The sequence below is a fragment of the Pholcus phalangioides genome, unplaced genomic scaffold (genome assembly GCF_987345545.1).
Source record: "Pholcus phalangioides strain wild (caught in Gottingen) unplaced genomic scaffold, Ppha-v1.0 ptg000014l_1, whole genome shotgun sequence".
NCBI classification, from domain to species: Eukaryota; Metazoa; Arthropoda; class Arachnida; order Araneae; family Pholcidae; genus Pholcus; species Pholcus phalangioides.
The window spans coordinates 23,884,430-23,907,258 of record NW_028301607.1 but is presented as its reverse complement, the minus strand read 5'-3'; the positions used below and the strand labels follow the sequence as shown (position 1 = coordinate 23,907,258).

The window sequence follows — 22,829 nt, the reverse complement described above, 5'->3', positions numbered from 1 at the left end:
CTCAAAAAATGTCTCACTTGTAAGAAAAACTAGTTATAGCTCTCGTTTTGCATTTTTTAATATAACAAAACTAAAGGAAAAAAACGTCTTTTTCGAGGGGTTATAGACATATTTTCGAACATTTAGAAACAAGATCGTTTGAATACATATAATCACAAGCATGAAATCGCTTTTATGATGTTTGTCCGTGCCCTGAAATTTTTTATTGTTTGCAGATTTATTTGCCACACGCGCGGGTTCAAACGTATTACTTTACATTGACTATTGCTAATATGAGTGAAAAACAAAAAAAAGATTGATTATACTGTAGAGAACGTTTCTATAACGGGCACCCTTTGGACTAAAAATTTTGTACGCTAACGGGGAGTGTCCGCTAATGAGAGGTACGATATACATATACAGTAATCTCGTTAATACGACTTTCATATTTGTACGACGTTTGGCTTCAGATGCAATTTGTTGCTATTAAAATGTATATATGTCACTGTAAAAATGTATAATCACTAGGGATACGTAAATTTCGCAAAAAAATGTTTTCTAAAATCATAAATTTCGCATTTATTCGCAAAAAAAAAAATTCGGGTCAGAAATTTTGTAATTTGTTCACAAAAAATAAAAATTAAAAAAAAATAGCATATATCATAGGCCCTTGGCTAAAATGATTTTTCTGAGGCCCCTCCCCCTACCTTGCTAGAAATGCTTACTCTCGATAATTTGAACCAGATCTCATTTTCATGAGGCCCCTCTTCACTTGAGGTTTCTGGGCCGTGCTCGGGCGGACCCATGCATTAAGACGACATTCGTTGGATGTCATGTGTGAAGTCAATTTATTTATCTCTTTTCTGCTGCTGCGTCTTCAGCAGAATACTTTTCCGTTCATCAATTCCAACATACAGTAAAATCTCGTTTATCCGACCTTCCGTATTATCGGACGTCCCACCGCAAAAAAAAAAAGAAAATGATCAAGCACCAACTGTTGATCTTTCAGAATTTCACATAACGACGCAGTTAAGGCTCTAGAAACTGCAATTAAATACATTGAGCGACAAGAAGCAGCTATAGGAATAGACACAATCACGCTGCAAAGATGGCGAGATTTGGCAGCGAAGAAACGGCACTCGTTAGGAAAGCAGACTACGATCAAAAACTTTTCTAAATCATAACAGGACTGAACTTTTTTAAGTACTGTATTTGACTTCAAAATATTCTGTAACTATATAAGTTCATTTTCTCACTAAATTTTTTCTGTTGTTTTGCCGTAAACATGATTATTAGGTTCGTAATGTGCACAATTATAACATTAGTTTTACGTTTAATAGGCTTATCCTTAACACGTCCGTATTATCCGACGTTCTGCCGGCCCGTTCATGTCGGATAAGTGAGACTCTGATGTACTCATTTGTAAACAGGGGCGTCGGAAGTGTTTCTAAACTGTGGGTGCTCGTCTTTAGTTTTATATCGGAAATTTTAATTTCTGAATCAATTCTGGGGGTGCTGGGATCCATGCCACAAATCACTATGGGTGCTTGAGCACCCACAGCACCCCCGGCTCCGACGCCACTGTTTGTAAATGTTTTTTCTCAAAAAAATATCCTTGAAATTTGAGCCCAAGATATTTCAAATCAACTAACTTTCTTCACAAAACATTTTTTGGAAGTTTGATCCTTTCAAAAAATTGTCGATTAGCATAATTTTCCTACAGAACTCGGAAACGAAAGTCACCTAAACCCGTATTTTAGGACCTAGATTTCATTGTCAAAACTTAAGAAACTTATGCTGGAGTAATCGTCTTCACATTTATTGAGAAAAGCAGCAAAATATATGATATTCACTCAGATGGATGACACCTTTGAACCACGAATTCTGCTCCGTTACTACAGGCGTCGGAAAGAATTTTGCTAATAGCAGTGATAGTGGTAGCATAAATACGCACTGCTCATTTTTTTTTTGATTGAAAAAAAAGTTATCTTCGTCTAGGCCACAACAGAATTAAATTCTTTGAATTCTTTAATGAATGCGTCATCCACAAGATTCACTTTATGCGCCACTCCCCCCCCCCCCCACCACCTGCGGCCATGCCTATTGGTAATATTATGGCCATTACAAGATTCAATGGTTTCTCCTTGGAGTGTTGTTACGGCCTTTATCTCATCAACCGTTCGTCGTAGTGGTATGGTTCGAATTTTAAAAATTCTCAAAATGTGACCAGAAATTACTCTTTACGAGTTTTGAAGATGAAAATACAGTGTACACAAAATGAAAAATGTAAATTTTTGTACGATCCCCCCCCCCCTAATTTCCAATCAGACAGTTGTTGCTCTTTCTCTTCTGAGCCCAACAAACAAATTAAATGTTTTTAACTGCATTATTCCCTGAGATATTTAAATTCAAAATCGGAGACAGGTCTGGGCTTAGGAGAATTTCGCTTCCCAATGCAAAAAAATTTTTTGCGGCCCCCCTCTAAAATAATATTATGTAGTTGCTTCCCGACTTACAAATTTTTGGAGTTACGAACGTAAATCTTGAAGGGGAATTTTTTTTCTCTATTAAACTCATTTTTTTCATTATTTCAGGAACGCGTTGATAGTCTGGATACTTAATCAAACACGATCCATTGAGAGGTAATGACATTTAAATTAATTTTACAAAATTCATAAATTATTAATAATAGTTAGCGTGGTGCACCTGCTGACACTTCAACGTGGCTCGAACCATATTAAACGGACATAAATTTTTGTCATACTTTTAAAGCTCTTCATCATCCTCTTTATCAAACATGCGTTGCAATTCGATAACTTTGGTCATTTTTCTAATTTTTTATTGATGTTTTTGTTTAATTAACTTAAATTAATAGAAGTAAGGAAGCGGAATTCCATGACCCCCCACAAGGGTGGAGCTGTCAGGCATTATCGTCTTAATAGCATCATGGGCCCCCGAGGTAAGGGATTTTTTGGAGGCCCTAACTGAAAAATTCTCGAAAACTTCAACTACGTCTCGTTTTTCTGAGGCACCTCTTCTCTTGAGGCTCTTCGGGCATGGCCCGGGGTGGGGCAGGCATGCGTTAAGACCGCACTGCCTAAGGTTCGCAATACGCATCCTCCTTTTACAGTCTTGAATCTCGTAACCCTATCTGAAGATCACATTATCCGTATTTTCACTTATTTGTTCGATCATCCATATTGTCCGAATTTTTTTGTGGAAAGAAATAATCATTTTTTCTACATAAAAAATTGATTATTGCAAATGTACGAATTTTGTTACCAAAATTTTTGTATACTAAAAATTAACAAACACACTCTCACTTTTTTCATCATCGCTTGAGTTGCCTGAAATTTCGAGATTAGATGGCAGCACCAACAGTATATAAATCAAGCCTCCATCGAGCTTACATTAAGGCGACGTGATAACCTAATTCTAGTGGCTATAGCTTACATCAGAACCCCCCCCCCCCCCTAATACATATCAAGTCGTCTTAGCTTACATTACTGGAGAGAGTCTGACGTCAGCGGTCTCCGCCTTGGCAGTGCTGAGAACGGTGTCCCCCAACATCTTTCGTCGGAACATCACGTGACTCAGCGAAAACAAACACAATCCCCCGTTATTATCTTATGACATCCACAGGAATTTAAAACAATAAATGAAAGTAATAATTTCAGCATCGATGAGATAATTCCAGAATTAATGAAAGAAAATATTCTAGAATTGATGTAAGGGGCCGTTCAAGTATTACGTCATCATCGATGGGGGGGGGGGTTCCGATTTGCTTACTTTTGATTACAGGGGGGGGGGGGTTGGATAATGCTTACGTCATCGACCAGCCTTTATGAAAATATGTGTTAGGATGGGCAGAGCTGATGACGAAATTTTCCTGACAAGAGGGGGGGGGGGTCAAAAATGGCTAAAAATTTGCTTACGTAATACTTGAACGGCTCTTAAGAGATAATTTCAGCACATTGATAAAAGTGACAATTCCAAAATTAATGAAAGAGATAATTTCGGAATTAATGAAAGAGATAATAATAAAATTAATGAAAAAAATTATAATTATAATGAATTATAATTTCAGAAGCAATGAAAGAAATAATAATTAATAAAGGAAATAATTCCAGAATTAATGAAAGAAAATTCAAGAAATAATGAAGGAAAATTCCAGAATTGACGAAGGGAAATGCAAGAAATGATGAAAGAAATGATTCCAGTATTAATGAAATAAATAATTTAATCTTTTTTCACCTTTAGATGAGTTCTCCATCTTTTTTTTTTATCTCTAAAACCCAATATTTAGAAACCGAACTGACATTTCTATGGGCAAATTGCCAGGCGGGAACTTTGTTTTCACCCAGTCACGATATTTACTTGCATTTGATGTCGCTGCCGTCGCGTCGGCTGGAAGCTCCCTCCAGTAATATAAGCTCGATGCAAGCCTCTGAATCTCTGTCGTCTGCTTCTTTCCAGGTTACTTGTTTCGGACGTCTCCTTGTGTCCTCCAAAATTACTGAACTGGTAGTTCAAATTTCCAGTTCTGTTTGTGAGCTTAGCTTGTAGGGAACCGAACAAACCGTCTGTCGTCTGCTCATTAAGAGGTTGTTTGTTTTGGACGTCTCCTTACGCTCAAATAAAATAACCGAACTTTCAGTTTGAATTTCCAGTTCAGTTTATGAGCTTTGTTTATAAGGAACTGAGCGGAATAAAGAATATAGTTTTTTTACATTAAACTTCATCATCACCACATGAGTCACTTTTAAATTTGAGATTAGATGGCAGCACATTACTATAAAGTGGGAGTGCGGAAATATTCACTTTTTATGATCTTACCTGTCGTCAGCTTGTGTGGAGGTCCTTTGTTTTGGATGTCTCCTTGGGCAGTGCCGTCTTAACGCATGTGCCCACCCGGGCACGGCCCGGGGCCCTCAAGAGAACAGGACCTCGCAAAAATGAGATCCGTTTGAAATGTTTTAGGATTTACCAGGTAGGGCCTCCGAAAAACCATTTGGCCCGGGGGCCCATGATACTCTTAAGACGGCCCTGTCCTTGGGTTTTGAAAAAATTACTGAACTGGAAGTTTAATCTTTCAGGTCAGTTTATAAGCTTTTATAAGGAGCAAAGCTGAATGAAGAATTTAGTTTTTTATTCCTGAGCTTCGTCAGCACCACATAAGGCAATTGAATAGGCACAATGAATGTCTAAAGCCGGGTTTTCCTAGGAGTAGAATTTCTGTGCCGCGTGCAGCGTGAAAACGCTGATTGGTTAAAAACTTCAAATTCAGGGTTTTTTTTTCTGACCAATCAACGTTTTCACGCTGCACGTGCTTTAGAAACCTGCTCCTAGGAACACCCGGCTAAAGTATTCTAGAGCATTAAATTCATTTTAATTCCCTTAAAATTGTTAGTGCCATTGTGAATTAGCTACAAATGATACAAGACAAAAAAAAAAACTGCTATTGGTGGACTTAGTAATGTTTCGAGTCACCCGGTATACACGGGACTCACATCTGTAGGACGTACCGGCCTAGCGGGAAGACTGGATGCATTTATCGCGCACCCACGTCCCGCAGCAGGGGTCGCTAGACTGGGATCTTTGTTGGGGCCTTAGAGGCCAGATTTTTTACTGGTCCCTCGATAAAGAATTTTTCGGATCCAGGGCGATGTGTCGGAGAAGCGACTTCCTGTGTAGGTGCATTGGATCATCCGTATTTCACGGGACAGACAAAGTTCCCCCATATTATTCGACTCTTGTGAGGGGCGATCGCTCCTCGCCTGGATCCGCACTAGGGCACTGCTCTAAGAGGATTGGGAAATTCGAGTTGAAAAAGTGAGAAGCTTTGTCAAAAAAAAAAAAAAAAAACGTTTGCAGGGGACACCAAAAGTAGGTTCCGCACAAGTGCAGATGTCTTCTCGAGTCACCCCTGTTCTTAACGCATATTGGTGCATCAGGCCCCCCTCCACCCTCCAGAAGCAGGGCCGCTGTGTCAGATTTTTTTACCGGATATTCATTAATATGTAATGAATTTATAAAAACCATGGATCCCATATCCTGCAGCATGGCTCCTAGGCTGGGATCTCTGGTACGCCTCCAGGTCAAATTTTTCAGATCAGAAGGGTAAAAATAATGAAAAATAATCTGAATTCGGCCTGTAAATATGTTAAAATGTACGTACAGTATTTGTTTTATGCAAAAAAAAAAGGAAAAAAAATTCGAGATCAGCATACACTGCCCTCACAATTTGAAATATTGATGGCAGCACTAAACAATCAGACACAACACTAGTTATGCCCACTGAGCTATAAGTAAAGCTCTTTACTTATAGCTCAGTGGTTATACCCAATCTGGCTGTTAGGTACAGACCAAAGCGTATTATTAATTTCGATAGACACTTTGTTTCAGACTCTGCCATGAAGCTGCGGCTGGGCTGGAAGAGATCTCGGTAACGGGACAAGTTTGGTGAGCCTTGGCGTCCATTCACTCATCGTGCTTTTGCGTGTAAATTTAACTAAAATGTTTCTTTTTAATTTTTAAGTGATTTATTAAAATTATTATTTCTTCATCTTCGCATTAATTTATCCCCTTAATTCTAAAATTGATCCGTGGACCCCTCCCCCAGTAAAGCGGCCTTGGATCCCTGGAGGTCCTGGCACACCCATCGAGAAGAAATATAATATGACATAATGAATAAATATAATATATATAAACTTTATTTCTTCTCTAAGGGCACACGCACACCCCCATTTGGGAACTTGTGCTCTACTCAACCATCAGGAGATGGTCATAACAGCTCAAAGTCCTGTATAATTGAGAAAGAAGGGCCAGTTGTGGATTATCGATCAGCTGTCTTTTGTTTACAGCTAATTTCTCACCGGGTTTCCCCTCTCCATATTGTTCATGTCACAGATTAAAGCATCTCGATGATTTCCATGTGAATATTTGGCGATAAATGACTCTCCGATGTTGGTAATCATGTGAAATTATGGCAGTTTCTTCTCCCCCTTACACTCGCCAATCTCCTCCAAAGATATTTACTCTAACTATGACTTGATTGATTGATTGATCAGATCCTAATATTAAACATGGATGAGAATTTGAGTAGGGGATACGTACAGTTAGGATCCTCTCGATCCAAGCCGAACCTCCGGTACCTTCGCCGCAACTTGAGCTTGGGGGGAGGAGGAGGAGGGGGAGGCGGTCATTCGCGGCCACCTGGTGATACGTGCCACTGCATATATGTAGCCCTACTATTCGCTGGGGTAGGTTTCCTGTTGCCCTACAACAGCTTCATCATAGCTGTCGATTATTTCCAGTCCAAGTACCCGGGGACTACCATTGTCTTTGACATGAGCCTCATCTATATCCTCGTTGCGTTTGTGGCAGTTATCATTAATAACTTGTTCATCGAGCTCGTCTCTCTCAATGTCAGGATAATATTCGGTTATCTTGTCGCTTTGTTCACCTTGTTGTTTGTCGTGGCCTTTGAGATGTGGTTCGAAGTGTTTGACGGTGACAGTGGTTATTATATCAACCTGGTGGCTGTTGCTGTTGTGGCGTTCGGATGCACTGGTGAGTCATTGAGCGCGTTAATTGTGGCTCATTAATATGATGATGCTGTGTGTCATTTATTTATTCCTTTGCATGATTATTAATGTTTTCGATTTCAGTTCAGCAGTCCAGTTTTTATGGCTACACAAGCATGCTTCCGTCTCGATATACTCAAGCGGTAATGACCGGTGAAAGTAAGTTTCTGTTCATACTTTTCAATTAATAATATGGTTCTGTGAAATCATGCCTTGACCAGTGCCATGCTATCACAGGTATAAATTTGCATTTATAATTTTTTTTGTACTCGTCCCTGGTTGCACAATTGAAATACATATATGTACTACTCCCCAAAAATGTGTGTTCTCGCTGCTAAGTATGTGCTGAATGGTTTGTCGGCTACAGTCTATTCTTCTCAAGATTTCACTCAATAGTATAAGAACAAATGCACAGACTGACTGTTGCTGTAGTGAAAAGGCATAGGGGCGGAGATACGGGGCATTGCAAAGGCGGAGTTGACTGATCAACTGTATATGTGTATATATGAATTGACATCATCAACATCTTGCCCCCCCCTCCCCCAGCAATAATGGCCGTGCTCCTCCCCAGATGTTCAATCCATCTCCGCCTATGTGAAAAGGGTTACCAATCTTCTACCAACTGCAGGCATTAAATTGCCTTGATTTGCCACGAAACTCTATTGTGATCATGGTATTTTCCAGATTTTACTGGTTAGGGACAATCTTTACTGCATTAAAGGATGCCCATGTACTGTACACCAGTGTGGCATGATCATCACATCTCAAATTGCCAAGGTGTGAACTGCTTGCGCCTGGCTGCGGACAGAAGAAATGCAAATTCAAGTTGTGGTTTCCACTGAAATAGGTCCTTGCGAGGCCTCATCAAGTCATGAAAACATGCAGGTTATGCAAAGTGTAACTGATTTTTTTTATATGTGTTTAAAAAGTAAGGCTCAATGCGATCCATCCATAGCTCGTAATGAATCATTTAAAACAATGGTTTTACCACGGGTGTTGGACAGTCACTTCCAGTAACTGGTATTATCTACAGCAGGCATCTTCAACCTGTTGCTCGCGAGCATCGTGGTGCTCCCCGAAGTACCCAGAGTGCTTGATGCCCCCAAAGCAGAATGTTTAGCACTGTTCTGCGACGAGCCTTCAGCTGACTGGAAATGCTCTGCGGTAAAAATCCCCAAACATGTAATAGTGTTTTTTTGCACTTTTTCTTAAAATTCTTCCAAATTGTTCTGCAGTAGCAGAAGTAATTGTTCTGCGACATCCGTCGCAGATTTTGGCACATTCTGCTTTGGGGCTTGATGCTAATGTACAATTTCAGTGCTCGTGAGCATTTGATCAACGTTTCATTTAAACACTTTGTATTAGTTACATTTAAGGATTGAAATTGTCTTTTCATGCATTCAAGTGTAAAACTTGCCGTAAGGGTGCTCTTTCTTTGATGATGGATACGGGCAGTGCTCGCTACTGGAAAAAGGTTGAAGACCTCTGATCTACAGCCACCATACCCCAGCATGCTAAATACAACAGAAGTTTGATCCATGCTAAGGACCAAACATCAAGATCCACTATCATGCTTCAACTCCTATTCTACATTCAGGGAAGCTTAAACAATGGTGCAAGGGGTACAGTGCATGCGGGTGGTAGGTTGTTAGGGATGGCAGCTTAGGATTGTGTCAGACACAGAAATTTTACAAATTTCCAGTAGTAAAAATTCATGTATCACACTTTTGAGGTGGGGGGATGATCTGGATGATCACTCCCCCCCCCCAAGCAAAATGTTATAATTCATGAAATTTTCAAAATTTCTATATGATAATATTGCACCAACAAATTCAAGAAAAATTCGATGAAAAAATGGGTAAAATGGGGCATTTTTCTTAAAAGTCTGGATGGAGCGACGGACTGTCACAGAAAATCCAGGATAAAATGCGGGACATGTGGTTACACTTAATGCTGAGATAATTTTTTTAATGATTTGTAGAATCCCCTCTTCCTCAACAGCAAGTTGTAGATCCACCCCTGTATCTAACCCATAGGATTCTATGTTACACCTGTAGCTTTTACCGCCCCCCTGGAACATTCTATTGCCCCGGGGGGGGGGGGGCGTTAACACTCACGTTGAAAATCACTGATATAAAGGATAAGTGTAAGTGATCCTCATGGCTTTCACAAGGGAAGGGCTTATAGGGCTTTTACCCTAGATTATTCTGGTCAATTTTTTTACCTTATAAATTCCCTATACAGGAGAATGCTAAAGGTCTTACCCTAGTGGACCCCTGCAGCAGGTTGTTAGGGGGCCCATGGCAATTATGCCCCCCCCCCCCCACCCCAGCATAATGTTTTGCATTGTTATGCAACAAGCCCTTGGCTGACTGGAAATGTTCTGCTGTAAAAATTTCCATAATAGTACCGTGGGTAGAGATATGCGGGGGGGGGGGGGGCATGGGGGGCATTGCCACCCAGCCTCAAAGGTGTAGTTGACTGATCTAATGTATATATGCATATATGAATTGACATCATCATCATCATCATCATGCCCCCAGAAATAATGACCGTGCCCCTCAGACTTCCGAGTCTATCTCTGTACACATTTGTTCTTAAATGTACATCACAGTTTTTCGCATATTCTGTTTTGGGGATGATGATGACCAGGACCATAACTAAGCTGGGGTCACTGGGGCACTCCCCCTGGGCCCCCCACAAAAGTTTACGTTTGCTTTGCCTAATAATAAGCTTTTCAAGAAGGCCCTCAAGGGAAAAGTTTGGGACCTCTGGGAAAAAGCCCAGAGAAGGCACACTACGGCCCTGATGATGACTCATCAATAAGAGCAGTAATGTGGATCAAGTCATCTGGCATAATTAAGAATTGCTAAATAATCCTGGACTTGAAATGGTAAAATGAAGGATAAACAACAAATAAATGCATGAGTTTCTTTAATATAGGGACGTATGGCCATAGACATTTTGTTCGGTAAACAGTGGTTTGTGGCTTTCTACTAAAAAAACCAGGTTTTGTTCTCTTCCCGTGGTCCCAAAGACCAGCAAGATAAATCAATGAAGAAATGAAAGAAAACAGGTAGGGTTAGATAAGTAATGAAAGTTTTACATTCGACAACCCACAAACTTGGCCTGACTGCTTGTGCAATACGTTGAAATGTTTCAAAACTGTTCATGAAGCTGAACATACAAGAATTGTACAGGGATTCAATGAATTCACAGACTGTCAAGACAAAGTAACAGTTTTATTGTCATTAGGTTCTTTCTCTCTTTAATTATGGGAAAGCAGCGTTTTGACACCATAAAAGTGACTTTTCCTATGAGGGGTCATTCTTACATAGAGTGTGACCGAAACATGAGTCTTGTCAATCAAAAATCTCACACTGAAACACCAGATTACTGAAGGGAAGTGTTGAGGTCTTGCAGATCAAACCCATTCTTTTTTGGTGTAATTGACTGCGACAGTGAGAATTTGCATTTCAAAATTGAGGTGACCGCTTGGCATCATTCTTTATAACGAAATGCCCTATTCCTATGAAACTAGTTTGAATGCTTCAAGTTTTAAATTCAGGACCTGATTTCATCTACCACAATTCTTTGTTTTTTGGTCAATATGTGTCTTCACTAATGAGGCTTAAAAAAAACAAACTGAAAAATCCATGAGGAAGAAATCTATTGCCACCAAGTGTGTATATCATTAACCCATCATATATCAGAGACTACTCATCAAAGTTCCGAAGGCTTAAAGACCTTCACCGTAATACATTTATGACATGAGAATTATAGAAAAAGCTATAACAGCTGTAGAAAGCAATGTTGAATACTTAGATAACCCCCATGGACGCTGAGATCGCCAGAGAAGAATAACATTATAGCAATTCCCCGCCCCATCCTTTTTTTTTCTGTGAATGTTTCTGGTTTCATTGGATTTTTAAAACATGTTTTTTACTACACTTTTATTTAAAAAATGAATAATTTTACTGCATAAATAAAATTTGTCTTAAGCAGGGCCGTCTTAAGAATATCATGGGGCCCCCGGGCCAAATGATTTTTCTGAGGCACTGCCAGGCAAATTTTTGAAAATCTCAACCAGATCCCATTTTTGTGAGGCCCCTTTTCTCTTGAGGCCCCCAGGCTGTGCCTGGGTTGGTCCATGCCTTAAGACGGCACTGGTCTTAAGTTATTTGATAAACCGTTCATACATTTACAAGTTTGAAAACATTCAAATTCATTTTTCTCAAAATCTAATTTTCATTGTAAAGTGGTTTTACCCCTGGACCCTTCATTTGTTACACCCTTGCCTTGCTGAACTCTTCTATAACAGCCTCTTGAAAAGGAAGTAAAGCTTTATTGAAACACTTTCTTTCATGTCTGGAATACAAAAAAAAAGTTTCACAAAAAATTTAGAGGTTTATAGACTTTTCTTTAAGGAGATCGCTTTGCCAGGTGAGGGTTTAACGCTCTAAGTGAGATGAGGTACAGAGTGACATCCTCCTTCCTTCCAAAAAAAATTTTAATATTTGTCGAATCTTTCTTGTATTTGAATATTTTGTAATAATATATTAGGATTCACATCTTTTTTAAGAAAAATATTTTGAATCCATTCACATATTTCTAACATTTTGATACATCTGTTCTAAGTGTAAATGTAAATGACGATACAAATGTGTTTAAATCTCTATGTGTTTTTCCTCAGGTGCCGCTGGTCTACTCGTATCTACCAATCGCATCCTCACAAAGCTATTACTAGAGGACGAGAAAGTGAACACGATCTTGTTTTTTTGCATATCAATTGCGATTGTTCTTTTCTGCTTTGTGATTCACTGTATCCTACGTAGAACTGAATTCATCAATTTCTACATCGATTCCTGCATGGCAGCTAATGAAAATGATGATTCTCAGAAACGCATCATTCTGGAGCCTACTGAAGATGTTGGACTGGTAAGTTTTCATAATTGCCTGATTGTGCGATTTGTGATCTTGTAAATATATTACATGAAAATAATATGTACTTTTGCTTTTTCATAAATTGTCATTTATATTGGTATCAAAAATAGATGATGCATGTTTCTCAGTTTGAGCAGTATAATGTGACTATTCAAGAATTTACTTAGTTATTTTTGCATCTGTTTCTTGACGTTCAGTGTTGCACATTGACGTTCAGTGATGAATGATGTTTTTTTTTTACCAAAAAAATTGAATGACCATTTGGCCATTCAAAGTAACCGTAAATGTTCAAAATTTTGAAAATGCAAAATTTTTCATTTGAAGGTTTTTTTGCAAATAAATATGGAATATTTCTGATTTCAATTTTTTTTGCAAAATTTTGATTTTTTATTTGTGAAACAATCATATCTCTCAGCCTGTATGATTCGTGCAGAACTTGGTAATTTTTTAGATGAATTTTCATTGAAGGGTGGTTGCCCCGGAGACCTTCTCAGCAGAGATAGACTTCAAGCTCTCGCCATCCTGGGCACTACTAATTTTGCCAACCCTATGAGATGCTCTGAATTTCTTAATCTCCCCACCCCCAAAAAATCATGCCCTCTTCTTCCTTTAGCTCTCAATTTTCAAAATAATTCTTCTTTGCTGTTTGTTTTTCTAAATATGGTTTTGAGTATTGTTTTTATAAACACTGTGATCTTAGTCATAGGGTTAAGAACTTGCAACTAATAGCAAGTGTTTTAGAAAGCTGGCACATTTTTGTTTTGGCAAGAGATTGCATTTCATGTTTGACTACTCATTCCTGTCTGCATTTGCTTTGTTACATTTCCCATACTTAAAAAAGGTAGTTAAAAGCAGTTGTTGGTTTCATTCAAAATGAACAAATAAAAGTTTGATGATAACGGAGTTCGGAGAACTACAACACATTACATTTGAAATGCTTATGACAATGATGAAGAGATCAATGCGGAGGATAATTAAAAAAAAAATTCAGCAATATCTGAATTTTTTTGCACCATCTTCCCTGAAAGTTTTAGAAGTACTAGAAACTCCTCATATAGTTTTTACAGCTAACTTTAATAGTATCAAGAAAAATGATTTTCATGTTTAGGTGAAAATCATTTTACTTGATTTTCACTTATGCATTTTTTTTCTTCTTCCCTTGCTCTGATGCATAAGTGAGAGATTACTGTAGGCCTACTAGCTTATAGTGAAGCAGCCTACTGTTACTATACTCTTTAAAGTACCCTCTACTACTCTTTCTATTGTGATTTGACCACAAATTCTATGACATGAAACTGCTTATTTGAAATGTGCTTCTTGAATTTTGTACCAAGAGTTTAAAATCAATCTGTATACGTTTCTATTTTATTTCACCAGGTCGATATGCTAGATGCTTCTGAAGTAAAAGGAGGCAAGTATGGCGTACTGTCACTCCGTACTCCACCATCTTCACCAAAAGCAGACTCTGCATTCGAATCGGAAAAAATTGTAACCAGTCAACAGGACATCAGTGATGAGAATGATCCTTGGAGAACATCGTGTGAATCTATCAACACGGCACCTACTGCTTCAGGCACAACAACTTATAGGGTGCAAGATGTTATTATACGTATGCGAGGTACATCTTATACCAAACATATCCAGTGGTGGAGTGGCATTAAAAGTGAGTGCATATGCTTTTTTTTTTCAAAAATGTGATACAAAAATTTTCAATCAATATTTGGAACTTTCATAGAGTTTTAAGTGCATTTTCAATTTCCATTGTGATAGTATAAAATAAGTCATTCAAACAAATACTATCATCGTCATAAGAGTCAGGCCCAGATCTAGGACGATGGGAGGGACGAACTGCATGAGTTCATTTGATTGTTCCGTATTTTGCAGGACAGACAAATTTTCCCATATTATTCAGCTCTTAGGAGGGGTGGTTGTTCCTATCTTCCCTGGTTCTAGATCCACGTCTGAGCAAATGCAGACATCTTCATCTATGAATGAAGCAAGGCATATAGGTATCTTCAGCTGCAAATAGAACTAACATTATACTAGAGATGTCTCTAGTGTTTTATTTATAGAACTGAGGCAAGGCATCTTCAGCTTCAAATGGAGCAGAGGCAGACATTTTCAAATTCCAATGGAACAAAGGTAGAAATCTTCAGCTGTGAATGAAGCTGAGGCAGATATCCTCAGTTGCTAATGAAGTCTAGGCAGCCATCTTCAGCTGTAAGTGGAGCAAAGGTAGACATATTCAGTTGTGAATGAGTCAGAGGTAGACATCTTCAGCTGCAAATGATGCAGAGGCAGTTAGATTTATAGGGTGATATGTTAGAGAAGTGATTATTTGGCTCTTGGGAAGGCCCCCTGGATCTGCACTTAATGAGAGTGAAAAACATCTGATATGTTTTACAGACTAACATAATACAGTCTACGTTCTTTATAATGACCATATGCTAAAGTGACTGTTCCATTATAATGACCCCATGATAAGTCCAAAAGTTTTTATATAATGACCATATATCCTATATATGCTTTTCTTTTTATATAATTCCATTTTTGATAAAATGATGGGGGGAGGGGGGGACTATAACAAGAAATGATTTTATTTCATTAATAAGTATTCTTTTTGCAAAACCTTTTCCAGTTCGTCACAAGCCCTGCCCTAATACAAATACAAATACAACGCCACAACAGGCAAAATGCCCAACGAGGTGGCTGATAAGAAGATGCCCATAAAAACATGGATGTCACATACTTCAAAAACACAGCAACCCAATTAAAAATGATGAAGTCTAATATTTTAGATATTCATGGATCTGCATACTTTGATGCATTCATGACTGCATTCATGCATTCATGCATGCATTCTGGTTTTGAATTAATTAGTATTCACAAGTATATACAGCGTGGGCAAAAAGTCTGTAAAAAATTTAAGAATTCATAAAAATCCGAAAAAATTACGTAAATAAAAAACGGTTTGCAGGGTTAGCATCGCTAGGTCACAGACATTTTTTTAAGACAGGAAAAAAAAAAGAAACCTAAGAACAAGTGATAAGTGGCGCTGACATACACAAGTTAAAGAAAAAATGCACAAATAACAAACAGAATGCCTTCAAATGGTTTATTACATCAGTATGTGTTCCACCACCACCATAGAGGATAACACATTGCAGGCGAGTCACAAATCCAGCAACGGCAGAGTGCAGCAGGTCCACATACGTGGTTTACAATGGTGAACTGATTGTGGATTAGGAGAGCAAGTTCTTATAATTGTCTCATTTGCATATTTCCACTGAAGTTGCTTGTACCAGCGCCACCTATCGGCTGTTTTCGAGTTATTTTTTTCCCCTGTCTTAAAAAAATTCCAGTGACCCAGTGATGCTAACCCTGCTAACTATTTTTTATTTCGGTTATTTTTCCGGTTTTTATTAATTTTTAAAGTTTCTACAGACTTTTTGCCACCCTTTATTACAACTAAAGTCGATCCTGCTTATAATGTTCCCCACGTAGTAGGACTTATTTTTGTTATCACAGCCTGAACTAATTCTCATTAAGATTTCTCATTTAAAGCGTTTTCTGCGTACAACGTTTTTTTCTTGATGGTTTTTTAAAAAATACTATAGTGGGATCCACTGTATTATATTTTCGTGAATATTGTACATGCATGCAATATAATATTAAATAGATGCTTTCAGTTATGAAGTAAAGAAGTTTGTTGATAAAACAGGTGCTTACTGAATGTTTTGACAATTTTCATACAGGAGGAATATCCAATCGCTTGGTTGTGACCAGACTAATATGGCCCTATATGCTGACGATATCTTCTGCTTACTTTGTGACTCTTTGCTTGTTTCCTGGGATTGAAAGTGAGATAGTTAGCTGCAGGCTGCATTCGTGGATGCCTGTGATCGTGATGGCTATTTTCAATTTGTTTGATTTTGTTGGAAAGGTAAAATAAAATGCTCTTCTATTAAAAAAAACTATCATGAAAATAAACAATGGAAGTCTATAAAATGCATCAAATTGCACTATAATTCTGGCTGGTTCAGTTGCCATGTGTTCTACTGCTCTTTTAATGATGTAATACTATATTTTTTTCCTCACACAGCAAAAATGAGGATATGTAATACTTTTCTATGAATGATTATTAAAAGATAGTGTCATATCATGAAAGAGTGACAAAAAAAAGAAAGAAACGGTCAAAAATCACTGTATTGTTTGGCATAAACAATACAATTATACAACCTTGTATAATCTTTATTTATAATTCATTTCATTTGTACGAGTATCATATATATGTGTGTCCATTTCTGTAATATACATTATATATGCATCAAGTTTACTTCGAAATATTCTCATTCAATAATCAAACGAGTAAATTAGGTTTTCTCTTGACATTCTTCACTAATAAGATATTAGTATAAATAGTTATTTGTATACTTTTTTATTCACAAAAATATGACACTCTTCTGGTAGCCTTAAGATTTAAATTAGGTATTTTGATGCCAAAATTTTGCAAAGAATCTCACACAGTATTAATCTGCTGTACTGTTCCCATTTACACTACAGTTGTAACGTTCAGGTCAACATGACCCGACTTGCTTATTTTCACTTTAATGCTTGTTTATTATTGAAAAAAATCAAGAACTTCAAACCTTTGCAAGAATTATGCATAAACCCAATGTTTAATTAAAATTTTAATTTTAATTGCATTAATTAATTACAATTAGAGAGATAGTTCTTTTTTTGTGTAGATAATAAATATGCTTGCTACTTTGCTTTCACAAAAAGAAATCACTTGTTTTTTTAACACACAAACAATGTACAGTTAGAATGCAATATAAAGTCAACTGCTTTTAATGTCACTTCACTTATAAGGCCAGTTATTGAATTGAAACGTCTGTTCTTTCTGTATAAAGAGCATGTTGATCTTACTTGTTATTAAGTTATTTTTATTTGTTCTCTAGTGGTGATGTTATATCAAAATCTGATACTAATGCTCCCGCCCCTACATTATGAAATGTGGGTGAGTGATAGACACGTTGGCCCAAGGATAAATCTTTTGATTTATGTTTTTTACCCCACATATTTACCATGAAGGGTCCCCACTCAGGGATACTTGAGCTTTGAAAAATTCTTCATATTTTAATACCCTAGGACTATTTAGCTATTACAAATGTGCCAACGCTTACATGTAACAAATTGATCGTCCACTGTACAATTTTCCCAAAGGAAAATACCAATACTTACAGTCTAGGAAAGTTCTTCGCTCAATTTTACCACCAAATATTTATATTTGCAGCTGATCAAATTTCTGTATTGTGCCTTATTTCATCACATTTTTATCGAATTAGCCACTTGAGAGGTAATGCAAAAGATTTCAACAGACATTTTGCTGAAATCTGTAACTTTTATGCCATAGTTTCATCTTTTGATTCTCCGGGAAGTATATACACATTAAAACCTCTCTTAACAGACATCCTACAGATGCTGTCACCCCGCTTTTACAGCCAAATAATATTTTCTCCTTGTATAATAAAAGCATGCATTTTGAACTCCTGATTAACAGTCACCCCTGTTTTACGGACAATTTTTTTTGTCCCACCAGGTGATAGTAAAAGAGAGGTTTTACTGGATATAAAGCAAGTATTGAAAAATTCTAACTTGAAAATAAAATCTGCAAAAGAGGTTTTACTGTACATCATTTTGTTCAATATCATTATTCAAATGAACACACACACATGTATAACACAGTAAAAATGTTTGATTTATTTATTTTAAATTCAATCAAATTATTCTGATGATGTCCTGAATCTTAGCTTATATATGAGAATCCATCGGTAATTCATTAATAAAATTACATTCTTAGAGTCATTTAAAAGAAAGTTATCATTTGTTACACTTCATTTGAAGTTTTTTTATTCGCTTCAGGTTTTGGCATCAGTTTCATATCTGTGGACAAAACGAGAGCTTTTGTTCATGTCTGCCAGTCGAATTCTGCTTGTGCCCTTATTGGCAATGTGTGCAGCTCCAAGAAATAATCCTCTCATATCCGGTGAAATGTGGCCAATGATATTTTCTCTTTTGTTGGGTCTCTCGAATGGGATTTTTGGCTCTGTACCAATGATTTTGGCGCCAACTATTGTTCCAGATGAGCAAAAGGAGTTGACAGGTACATGAAATTTAACTTGGACCATAAATTAAATTAAGAGTTGTGTATGAGTGTTTGTATTAATTTAGTTGTTTGAAATTGATTCTGTGTTTGTGGGTTCCAGGCACGACTAACAAGTTTCTATCTGACAATGGTAACAACTCTGTTACAGTTAATGAAGAAGCTCTCAAAAAAATTACAGATGGGCCCCTGGTTCTTACCACAATGTGGCACCTATATCGAACTGCTTAACACGCTTTGGATTTAGGGCATTTGTTGCATATCTCACTTTCCTAAGTGCTCTACTAGCAAGATTGCAATGTCCAGTTTACTACAGTTACAGCATACTGTTATGGGTGGGTCTGGGTGCCCTACCAAATACCACACTGAACATTTGAGGATCGGACACACTCCACTTCACATCTCAGAGAGATACTGAAGCATTCCCAAAGAATGGGTGTGTACGAAAATTTAATAATTTATGTGAAAATAACAAACAACTTGATTTTATATGTAAAGTGAGAATATCACTGTACATATGAAATAAATCAGTCAATGATCCACCACCTGCCACAATGCAGACTTGCATTGAGGTCCTGGGTTCGAATCCCAGTGGCATCACAGTGGTGGTTGACTGAAGCTGGTTTTCTGTGGTTCTTAACTTCGAGGCGCGAGTGGGAGCTGATTGCCCCTTTAAAAAGTCTTGTCACAGAGAGCAACAGGTCTACAAATGGTACAAATATTCAATCATTACACTTCATTGACTTCACTTCTAAAATATAGATGGTAGCACTGAAAAATCAGACACAACACTAGATAGTCACTCAGACTAATCATTTATTTCGGTAATTCTGAAATTATTTTCCTTCTCAATATATTTTGAAATAATTTCTTTCAATAATTATGCAGTTATTCTTTTATTGATTGTGAAATTATTTCTATCAGAAACTATTTCTTTCATTGATTTAAAGTAATTTTTTCACTAATTCTGAAATTATTTCTTTCACATATTCTGGAATTATTTTTTTCATTTATTCTAGAATTCTTTCATTAATTCTAGAATTAATAATTTTTTAACATTTTCAACCATTTTCTGAAAATGACCGGTAGGCCACAACAAAAAACTCGGAGGGCCAAGTATGGCCTACAGGCTATGCATTGAAGACTCCTGGTATAGTTATGTTATTTCATAGTTTTTATATAAATGTTATTTCATAGTTTTTATATAAATGTTATTTCATAGTTTTTATATAAATGTTATTTCATAGTTTTTATATAAATGTTATTTCATAGTTTTTATATAAATGTTATTTCATAGTTTTTATATAAATGTTATTTCATAGTTTTTATATAAATGTTATTTCATAGTTTTTATATAAATGTTATTTCATAGTTTTTATATAAATGTTATTTCATAGTTTTTATATAAATGTTATTTCATAGTTTTTATATAAATGTTATTTCATAGTTTTTATATAAATGTTATTTCATAGTTTTTATATAAATGTTATTTCATAGTTTTTATATAAATGTTATTTCATAGTTTTTATATAAATGTTATTTCATAGTTTTTATATAAATGTTATTTCATAGTTTTTATATAAATGTTATTTCATAGTTTTTATATAAATGTTATTTCATAGTTTTTATATAAATGTTATTTCATAGTTTTTATATAAATGTTATTTCATAGTTTTTATATAAATGTTATTTCATAGTTTTTATATAAATGTTATATTATTGTTTTATTTTCAATTAACCAATAAAATGTTTTCTGTATATTTTGCAGGAAACATAATGACCTTATCCTACAGTATTGGGCTAACTACAGGATCTGGTGTTGCATATTTCATTGATTATCTACTGGGTCCACCACTGCTGTATCCTTGCTCGGTTCCATACTACAACGTCACGAGTCTGACAACACCAGTACCTGAAGTAGAGAACATAACTTCGTTTTTATACAACACCACATCCATTGGAACTGAGATGTTTTGGAATATTTCTTTACTACCCATGCAAGACTTGGATGCAAACTTAAGCTTAATTGTCTAAAAGTTTTCACAATAGATGTTAACACATTAGCATCAGTTGTTGCGTCCTAAGAAATCTGGACTTCCAAAGAACTAAAAATTGAGATATTCTATCAGTTGCATGGATTTTTAATGTTGTTTGTCCTCAATTTTAATGGTTATCTGAATTTTCACATTGCTTTTGTTTTGACTTAAATTGTTTAACTAATTTTCTTCCAAGTCATGTTTTCTTTATAATTAATGTATAGCAGTCAGTATTGAAAACAAGCCATTTCAACATTGGTAGTTTCAGCAAAGAATGCTCGAACACCTGTCTCCATTTGATTAATGAATCAAAAGCCCTTTGACAGAAGAAATTACTGTAACTGGATGAGATGCAATTTTGTTTATACAGCAGAATTTCTACAAACCAACTTTTCAAAATTTATCCTTCGATTATAACAAATTTCCAGAGCAAATTTTTTCTGACCAGACTGTAAAAATTTCACTCTCTCCTAATTTGAATTTCTTCTTTCGGTTTCAACCAAATAAACATTATTCAGATGTGCAATTCCTCTAAATTAAAATTTTATTCTCATTGCTGGTTTGTAATTCCTTTGCCTTTATTGGTTTTTACCATACTCAGCTTTTACCCACTTGTTCTGAGACGTTTTAGGTAATACTATCTTTACTTTGCAGCCACTTCACAAGCTGGTAAGACTGAGCTATTTGAAACAAGGGTTCTAACAAGATCTAACTCCACCCTTTAAGAAGCTTTAATTAAAAAAAAAGGTGCAAAGGCATAAATAAAAATCTTGAAATTTGAAACCCTGATTTGTCTTTGGTGGTTGAACAGTTTCATAATGATAATCCTTAGACAATGGGTCACACAGATAAATAAACTGATGGGGAACATTAGGACACAAATATCAAAAGGTTCTGAATACTTCGCTCTCAAATTTTCAACGATCGTCCAGACTTTCTGTCTCCGCAGCAAATAGGGGTTTCCAACCTTCTACCAACTGAGGGTGCACTATCGTCATTGATTCAATGCCAGGGATTTTGTATAGGCTTGGTGACAACCAGAAATCATAGGTTACAGTGACCGCTACAGCACAAAAGGACAGTCACATACACCTGAACCTGGAAAACAAGACACACTCCTACGTTACTATTCGTATGGAACTTCAAACGTATAGGGAGTGTGCTGGAAAGGCACAGTTACATACGGCAGCGGCGAGCTCGGTCACGTACACTTGGCGAGCTTGTTATCGCCAATGTATGAAAACATCGAGATTGGTCACATACAAACCGAGAGCGAAGTCATGATGTAGACAGCACAATTGGAGGTCCATGTGGACCTTTCCTTGAAACTCTCACTCCTGCGAACCGTCACTGAATTCGTAATAAAATTTAAACCATAGCAAAATTCTCTTGAGAGACATCATACATTCATCAATATCAACATCAATACTGTCAAAATCAAGATCATCTATCCCATATGATGCATCTACAGATATATAAACTTTGTTTGGAATTATCACTCGTCAGCAATTCACAGTGAGATTCCAGACTGCTGAAAGAAACATCCTAGTGTAAGTGACTGTCCTAGTTAACCATTCATAGACTGTGATATTCTTGACAGACTCCTGCGAATCGCGCAACGATGGCACTTTCACGTTCATCTGCAAATCAGATATCGCTCCTCCAGGAAGCTTCCCTCATTTTTTTAAAACAATTTTTTTGTACATTTAATTTTTTCTATTTTTTTAAAAGTAATTTACACAGAGCCTAATAAGTAATATTTTTAATCACCATAATATTTTAAAATATGAATTTAAACAAAATCAATTCCAGCTTGAATGACAAAATTTTATGCATTTATTTCATTTGTCATATAGAAGCATTTGTTCAGATTTAATATTTTCATTTTTGCGTGTAATAAACTTAAACTAAATTGAACCACCCTGTTGATCGGCCAAACTTTTTTTTTGCATTTTGTCATTCCTTGTTTTTTTTTCCCAATTTCACCACCGCTCAGGTAAGACGGCCATCTTATCTCATTCATTAGCTTAACTTAATAATCCTTTTTGCATCACTCCAATGGTAATATCATCAACAAAATTAATATTCGAGATTTCAAGTTTTTTTTTATCAAATAGG

The 22,829-nt window shown here is 36.5% G+C and overlaps 1 protein-coding gene across 1 annotated transcript; it reads left to right on the top strand.

The window, feature by feature from the left end:
* The first annotated feature begins 6,823 nt into the window (after positions 1 to 6,823).
* Ent3 (equilibrative nucleoside transporter 3) lies at positions 6,824 to 21,611 on the top strand. The gene is made up of 7 exons (XM_089241938.1): positions 6,824 to 7,551; positions 7,650 to 7,724; positions 12,259 to 12,503; positions 13,887 to 14,172; positions 16,265 to 16,452; positions 18,435 to 18,675; positions 20,444 to 21,611. The coding sequence occupies exons 1-7, from the start codon at positions 7,065 to 7,067 to the stop codon at positions 20,707 to 20,709; spliced, it is 1,788 nt and encodes a 595-aa protein (XP_089098064.1). The 5' UTR covers positions 6,824 to 7,064; the 3' UTR covers positions 20,710 to 21,611.
* Positions 21,612 to 22,829: the final 1,218 nt, after the last annotated feature.

Excerpts from the sequence above, each read along its gene's own strand:
- Ent3 (XM_089241938.1), top strand. The coding sequence starts at position 7,065 with ATGGATGAGAATTTGAGTAGGGGATACGTACAGTTAGGATCCTCTCGA. Across the intron at positions 12,504-13,886 it reads CTACTGAAGATGTTGGACTG|GTCGATATGCTAGATGCTTC; the intron begins GTAAGTTTTCAT and ends TTATTTCACCAG. Across the intron at positions 18,676-20,443 it reads TGAGCAAAAGGAGTTGACAG|GAAACATAATGACCTTATCC; the intron begins GTACATGAAATT and ends TATATTTTGCAG.